The sequence below is a fragment of the Macrobrachium nipponense genome, chromosome 33 (genome assembly GCF_015104395.2).
Source record: "Macrobrachium nipponense isolate FS-2020 chromosome 33, ASM1510439v2, whole genome shotgun sequence".
Classification (NCBI taxonomy): domain Eukaryota; kingdom Metazoa; phylum Arthropoda; class Malacostraca; order Decapoda; family Palaemonidae; genus Macrobrachium; species Macrobrachium nipponense.
The window spans coordinates 51,001,987-51,009,511 of NC_087219.1; the positions used below are offsets into that span (position 1 = coordinate 51,001,987).

General features: G+C 37.8%; 1 protein-coding gene across 2 annotated transcripts in view; it reads left to right on the top strand.

Moving 5' to 3' along the window:
• The first annotated feature begins 501 nt into the window (after positions 1-501).
• LOC135203174 (guided entry of tail-anchored proteins factor 1-like) overlaps positions 502-7,525 on the top strand; it is a 44,365-nt gene continuing 37,341 nt past the window's right edge. Inside the window, exons 1-2 of one of the 2 annotated variants that reach the window (XM_064232873.1) lie at positions 502-629; positions 6,025-6,226. In XM_064232873.1, the coding sequence (XP_064088943.1) occupies positions 6,158-6,226 (69 nt within the window). In that variant the 5' untranslated portion in view covers positions 502-629; positions 6,025-6,157. Of the gene's footprint in view, positions 630-4,733; positions 4,862-6,024; positions 6,227-7,525 lie in introns of those variants that run through there. The other variant, XM_064232874.1, reaches the window with a different exon arrangement.

Sequence of the window (7,525 nt, forward strand, 5' to 3'; positions counted from 1 at the left end):
TAACAAAGAAGATAAGAGCTTTATACCAATTTGCGTGAAACGCTGCAGGAATAAAAACAAGCTCTGGATAACGAATGTATAATTGAAAGATTGATAATATTCACTTCACCTGCAATTATGGCAGGCCACGACGAAGAAACACCTAATAGAGACGAGAACGTTGCAAAGAGGTATATTCGGAAATGAATTAGTTTTGAACGAAAGATAAGGAAATGAGCAAAGTATATAGAATAAAGGCCATTCTATATACCTTGGAAATGAGGTGGTAGGCGACCAAACAAAAACTACGCAATTGTTGGTAAAACTACACAATAGAAAATAAAAATGAAATATGATTAAAATTGAACGCGAACATTAAAATTGACAAAATTTCTTATTTTATTGCCTGGCATTAAGAATTTTAGGAGAAGATTTAGTTATATGCAGCGGCCATGATTATAAAATCAAAGGAGTAACAACTGTTTTTCTTATTTCATATTAATGAATTTCAAGATGGAATTGAAAATATTAAATAAATCGTCCACGGGCAAACTAGAACCAAACTCTGAACGAGTAACGGAGCCGTTCTAAAGAAAATGGATTAACTACTACTACTACTATTAATAACAGGCTCACCTGGCTGCCAATAGGTTAGAATTTTTCCTCCACTTTCAAATATATTGTTTGTCTTATCGCTTAATGCTGTTAACATGGTTGATGCATATTTTGACAAGGAAATAATAGGCGTTATTTCATTTGTGGTGACCAACAAATCTTGAAGACCGATCGCTGCTGTTAGGCTACACCGAAATCGTAGGTAGTAGGTACCTAGCCTAGGCTACCTAGGTAAATACTACGGTACCTTGAGCAGGCGACCGAGGCCAAGCCCATTTTCATTATTATGGGCTGCTCTGTGAGCAAGAGCTCTTGCTGGCATAAGGTTAGCTAAATCTAAAACAACAACAAGCCCACTTTCAGTTGGAAACATTCTGGGTAGTTTTTCTTTGGGGTTTATCATGTACCTAGGTATAAGGCATCAAGAGTTTCTGGTTAGGGTAAACAACCGCGAGGACTGGCCAACTCACCGACTACCGTGGTTAGGCCACGCTCCGAAAAAGTACTTTTAACAAGTCATGACACCGGAGATGGTCATCAGTCACGAGTTGCTGTTGGTGAAAGAAGGAGCTAAAGACCTCTACTCTCCTTTCGAAGTACCTAAGTATTTTCTCCAAAAAAACGCTTTCAAAATTTTTGCTTACAACTCGGAATATTTAGAAAGATTGACGCCATGTTGATCTGTGCGGAGTTGCTTGTGTCAATAAACTTCCCATTTCCTGTGCTAAATCCGTACAGCACTTGTACCCATAAACGCTGGGGCACTTTCATCACAACAATCATACACCCGACCTCTAACCGTACTTATTGATAGGGACTACGGCATTCTTTGCGGCGTTTTGCGCTCTTCAATTGTTTATCAGTGTTGTAAATTGCTGTGTTTACCTTCCAACTGGGTATGAGACTTGCACAAAACCAGGGAAATAAGTGTAATTAGCGTATCTATTTGTAGTATATATACATATTACAGCAATTTTATCATTACTACATTACTATGACAACTAGAATTCATGGAAACAGTTTGTAAATACACCGGCGTATGTGTGAAGCTCCATTAGATTGGCAACGATGAGTCATTTTTCCTCGCGTCGTCTGATCATAAGTATACATCAGAAATATTTGTAATTTTTCAAGGTTAATTTAGTTGCAAAAAAGGGATATTAGACATAAATTAAATAAACATTTTGAAGTAAAGTTAAACTAAATAATCAGTGTTGTCGCCTGCTGCTCGTAACTATGTTTGCGGAGTGAGCACTTAGGAACCAGGAACAGCGACGTGGTTCAAGTGCAATGTGGACTTAACTAAGACCAAAATGTGTATAATTACAATCAAATAAGCACTGTGGAGTTTTAGTTGTGATGGCAGTAAGGATAAAACCACCGATTAGAAGGTAAAAATGAATTCAGTTCAAACCATGACCCCGGGAATAAAAAGTGTCATACTTTCACTAATATTGTCAACAAAATGTTGTTTTATTTTGCTGATTACAACTGCAATCTTGAATAAGATCAATAAACGTTACATATATACGTTAACATTGTTCAAATGAGTGCTGGGAAGGCTGGGAAAGATGGTGGATTGTCCGTGGTTAGACCGGCCAGCCTCACGATTGCCCCCATATTGGATTTCAAAACTGCCTTGAAAACATATTTTATGAAGAGCGTCACATGCTTATTTAGTTCGTATGGGGCTTTCATATATCAAATTATGTTGACAAAACTTCAATCTTTTGAATGGTATGCTTAAAGTTGTAATTGTATTCTAGGTTATGTAGGGTAAACAACCGAGTGGACTAGCTGCGGCCACCTTATCCATGTTTGGACTCTTTCTCTGAAGGTGGGTCTCAACATGGTAAAGGTGGCCGCAGCTAGTCCACTCAGTTGTTTACTTAAGTTACGCGGCCTGATTCCCGCCAAAGACAGGTTCCTCATACATAAATGGACATAACCTTTCCTATAAAGCTAGGTCTTGACCTAACCTAACTTAGGGTGACATACCCTGACCTGGTTGGGGGTGAGGGGGACCTGGACCCCCCAAATAAGGCAGGCACCTGTCCTGATTGGCAACTGGCGGGAATCAGGCCATGCAACTAAAGTAAAGTTTTACCCCATCGTACTCAGGTAGTTTAGCCTTATTCACTCGATTTTTAATTGGTGAAACAAGAATACAATTATATCTTTAAGCATACCATTCAAAAGACTGAAGTTTCGTCAACATAATGTGATATATGAAAGTGCCATACAAACTAAAATAATCATGTGAGGTCTTCGTAAAATATGTTTTCAAGGCAGTTTTTAAATCCAATGTGGTGTCGTCCGCCTCTGGTCCCTTTCGTGACCGGCATGGATCTCACGTCCTTCCCAGCGCTCATTTGAACAATATTAGCTTATATATGTAACTTTTATTGATCTTCCTCAAGATTACAGTTGTAATCAGCACAATAAAACTAACATTTTGTTGTCTATATTAGTGAAAGTATGAAACTTCTTATTTCTGGGGTCATGGTTTGAACTGAAATTCATTTTTACCTTGTAATTGGTGGTTCCTAAGCGCTCACGCTACAAACAGTTGCAGGCAGCACACGACTACACTGTTTATGAGGTGCAAAGCTTTATTCCCTTAATTGCTTACTTTACTCATTATTTAGTTTAACTTTACTTTGTTACTTCAAAATGTTTATTTTAATTCATGTCAATTCCTTTTTTGCAACCAAATTAACCCCCGAAAAATTACAGATACGTATCTCTAAATTAGATACAATCCAATATTTTTAGCCTTGTCGTTCATCTGGCTGCCGAAAACCATTGCTGAGCAGACGACGAATTAGGGAATTGTTTATGACAATTTTTTTTTTCCCCTAGCACTTTCCATTGATTTAAGTCTATATTACTATTTGTTCGTACACAAACAAACCTTCGGTCTTAACAATAGGTTAACACGACCCTCCATTTTGTAACCTTTAATTCTTGCATGCTAGGAATGGCAAAATTTCATTGTTGCCAATTTAGTTGAGCTTCACATATACACCAATGCATTTACAAACTGTTTCCATGAACTCTAGTTGGCACAGTAATTCAATATAATGATAATATTGCTCTAATATGTATATATACTACAAATAGATATGCTAATTTCATTTATTTCTCTGGTTTTGGAGGGTAAACACACACCAATTGGCAACACTGAAATAGGAGAGCGCAAACTACACTGTAGGTACTGTTCACAGCAAAGCTGTTGATATTTAATTCAGGAATCTAGTTAATTTTTCAACAATTAATATTTTCAAATTAATTATCATGAATATGTAAAAAAATTTATGCAATTCATGACCTTATACTGATGTTTAACTATTTATTTAAATAATTATCTAGCGCACGCTCCTTCTTTCTACTGAAAAATCGTGAGTTTCCTTGGATCCGAGACGGATGGTGTCATTATTTACGATTGTTGCGAAGAAAGTGACCCAGTGTCTATGGTTACAAGTGGTGTGCGGATTTAGTACATAGAATGGAAAGTTTTTTGACACAAGTGACTCGGCAAACATCGAGATGGCGTCAATCTTCTACATTTTTGGTGTTTTAAGTAAAAATAATGAAAGCATCGTGGAGGTATGTTTGCTCTGCACATGGCTAGACTTTCTTTAACCTCGGTTTAATCTTAAAATATGACCTTAATTTCTAACTTTGGAGAAAATACTTCGAAAGGAGAGTAGAGGTCTCGAGGTGTTGCTCTCACCACCAATGACTCGTGACTGGTGCCCATCTCCGGTGTCAGGACGTGTTCAAGTACTTTTTCGGAGGGTGGACAAACAAGCGGCCAAGACTGGATCAGCTAGTCCACTTGGTTGTTTCCCCTGAGGCATCAAGAGTTTCTGGTTACCCATTCTAGTTTTTGTAAGGCCATCTTATTTGTAGTAGGAATTTCAGAGGGAATATAGCTACCTATAGCTACCCCTCTGTAGTTGGGTAAGTGCTGTCATTGCACCGCACGGGGTACACTATAGGCATTACTAAAGGTTCTTTGCAGCGTCCCTTCTGCCCCTAGCTGCAACCCCTTTCATTCATTTTACTTTATCCCCGTTCATATTATCTTTATTCCATCTTGTTTTCATCCACCCTCTCCTAACAATTACTATTTCATAGGGTAAATGACCAAGCGGTAGTGTAGTGGCCACCTCTTAACGGAACGCGGCCACCGTCCCTAAAAAGTAATTTAACTTGCTGCCGTGAGCATCAGGCAGCACAGCATGACCTCTAGGCTCTCGAAGTAAGTGTTTTCTCCTTAATTATAAAATAACGGTATAGCCTAGGTAATTCAAGTGCTTTTTCGGGAAGTGGCCGTGTCCCGGGAGAAGTAGCCGCTATGTCACTGTGAGGTTTTCCCCCTGTTACACCTTTCAAACCTACTAGCTACATAGTAGACTACTTTCAATTTTCATTCCAGCGTCGAATGACATCATTGGTCCCAGTGCTTGGCCTTTGGCCTAAACTCTATACTATTCCATTTGTATAACTTAGCCACACTTACCTTTATCTAACCCAGTGGTTCCCAACCTTTTTTGGCCATGTCCCACCTAATCGCCTCTCAAATCCTGATGCCCCCTGTGCTGATATATAATTCTTATACTCACATGGAGGAAGCCTAAAAGGCCATTTAACTTGGTTTAAACATTCCTCGAAAGCACCCCCCACCCCTTAAAAGTCAAATGAGTGCTTGGTGGGTAGCATGCCCCATGTTGGAAACCACTGATCTATTTCTAACCTAACCTTGGACTCCATGTCGTAACCTGTCTCTCTTTTGTTGTAATTCTGACCTCTATGCTATTGTTGCAAACAACTTTTTTGGGGGGAATAGTTTCAAAATGACAGGAGCAGGCTGTAATGCTACATCTGAGAGGAACTTTAGGGCCTAGTCCATGTTTCCAATGTTCATTGTTACTTGGAGGAAAGTAAGGTTGGGTTAGGAATAGGAATGCTAGTGAAGGTTAGGTTTTTTTGTCAGCTAAACCTGTCTTTCGTTCTCGACTGGCTCCATTTTGCATTGTTTTCCCAGCCCCAATTATTATAACATTTATGCAAAACCTCAATTGGCTTTTTATTTGGGACTGGGGAACCAAAAATAAGTGAAATATCTCAACTGGAATGGTGGAAAACTAAACCACGAGTAGTGCAGTTCAATTATACATGCTTTTTGTCGTAAACCAGTTGTTTAGCGTGGGCTATCACAAGAGACATTAGTATTATACTGTATAGAGAACAAATATGTTACAAGACTAATTACATTCATATACCCTAACCTAATCTAGGTACTTTTCTCTTCCCCCCTTGGACTACCCAAGCTAACTATAATACCTGAGAACTGCATTATATAGCCTAACCCATTGAAACCTAGTACATTATCTCTTTAATTTTTTCTTTCTTTCTTTGCAGGTTGTATTTACTTCAGAGAATCCCAAAACTATAGCTAAATCAAACGTGTTGTGAACTGTGGAAGTGGATTAAGGGGAGTCTGCAAGGTGCAAGAATAAGTTGAAAATGTTATAAACACAAAAAAGCATTGAAAATGTATCTACTATTGTTAACAACTTTCCTTGGCTCTGCCGAAATGCTAATTCCAGGATTTATCCAATTTGTAAGTTTTTCATTTTGTTTAGCATTAGTCAGCCAACTGTTTAGCTTAGCATACAGAAATTATATTAGCTTGTCAGATCATTAAAGTATAAAAGTTTTTGTACAAGATAATGGGGTAAATGTAAAGGAGACAGCCGAATTAAGATATTGACTATTAATACAAATCCTTAACCCCAGAATATAGGAAAGAGTATATATATTTGATATAGTACAGGTGAGATAATGTGAAGATTTTACCAAGGTACCGGAAATTTGACTGTCTTTGGTTTATATTTTTTATACTAAACACAGCATCCTGCAGAACTTTTGCCATTTTTAGTACCAGCACCTCAAGGATGCAAATACTAGAAACAAACCAAAGGTTGTAAATTTCTCCTTATCCAGGTAAATTTCTCAAATTATCTCAACTCTACTATATTACATACACCCATTTCTATATTATTTAGTGAAATAATTATACCAATCAACGATGTCTTATACAGCCGTCTCCTTTACATGTACTGATAATGGGATACCAAAATGGTTTTTTAACAGGTGTTATGTTTATGAAGTATATTCTATAACTTTACAAGCTTTTGCCTTTGCTGGTGTTGGTTGATTAAATAGTCATGGTTAATTAGCAAATGAGGCAGAAAGACGGTAGTGTTAATACACTCATTCTTCAAGTTGCCTTTGCTTCCTCACTCTGTCTTCAATGAGAACACCTCTTTTAAGTTTGGTGTTATATACTTCATCACGTCCATGTTCTTTGCATTATTTTTCTTTGTTGCTGTATCACTTGCAGCAGCTTGTTCTCGGGAAGTAGAAACCATTGCTGATCATTGGTCAGTCACCCAAAAAAACCCTTTCATTTACCAGTGTTACTAGTGAAAGACCCCACCCTGTTAGAGAAGCTTTGTAGTAATGCAGGAAGATTTGAGTCTTAATTGGTTCCTGCACATCTTTTTTCCAGTGGATGTAGCCACTGCAAAGATGATAAGTTTTTAATTTATCATCAAACAGATTGTTCTTGCTCATTTTTGTCGTTGGTAAAACAAAATGCTCCCTCCCAAAATTAGTTTGTTAAAGTTTGAAGTTTATATTTCTTCCATGTATGGGTAGCTATAGTAGACCCCTGTATTCATGGGGGATGGATACTAGACACCCCCCCCCCCCCTGCTAGAATCTGCGAATACTTAAAACCCCTCAAAAAATGCTTAGAACTGCCAATTTTGATAATTAAAACACAAAAAATCCTCTAAAAATGCTCTTACCTGAATTTTTCCAGTTTCATCACAAAAAGGGCATTTATTCATGAAAA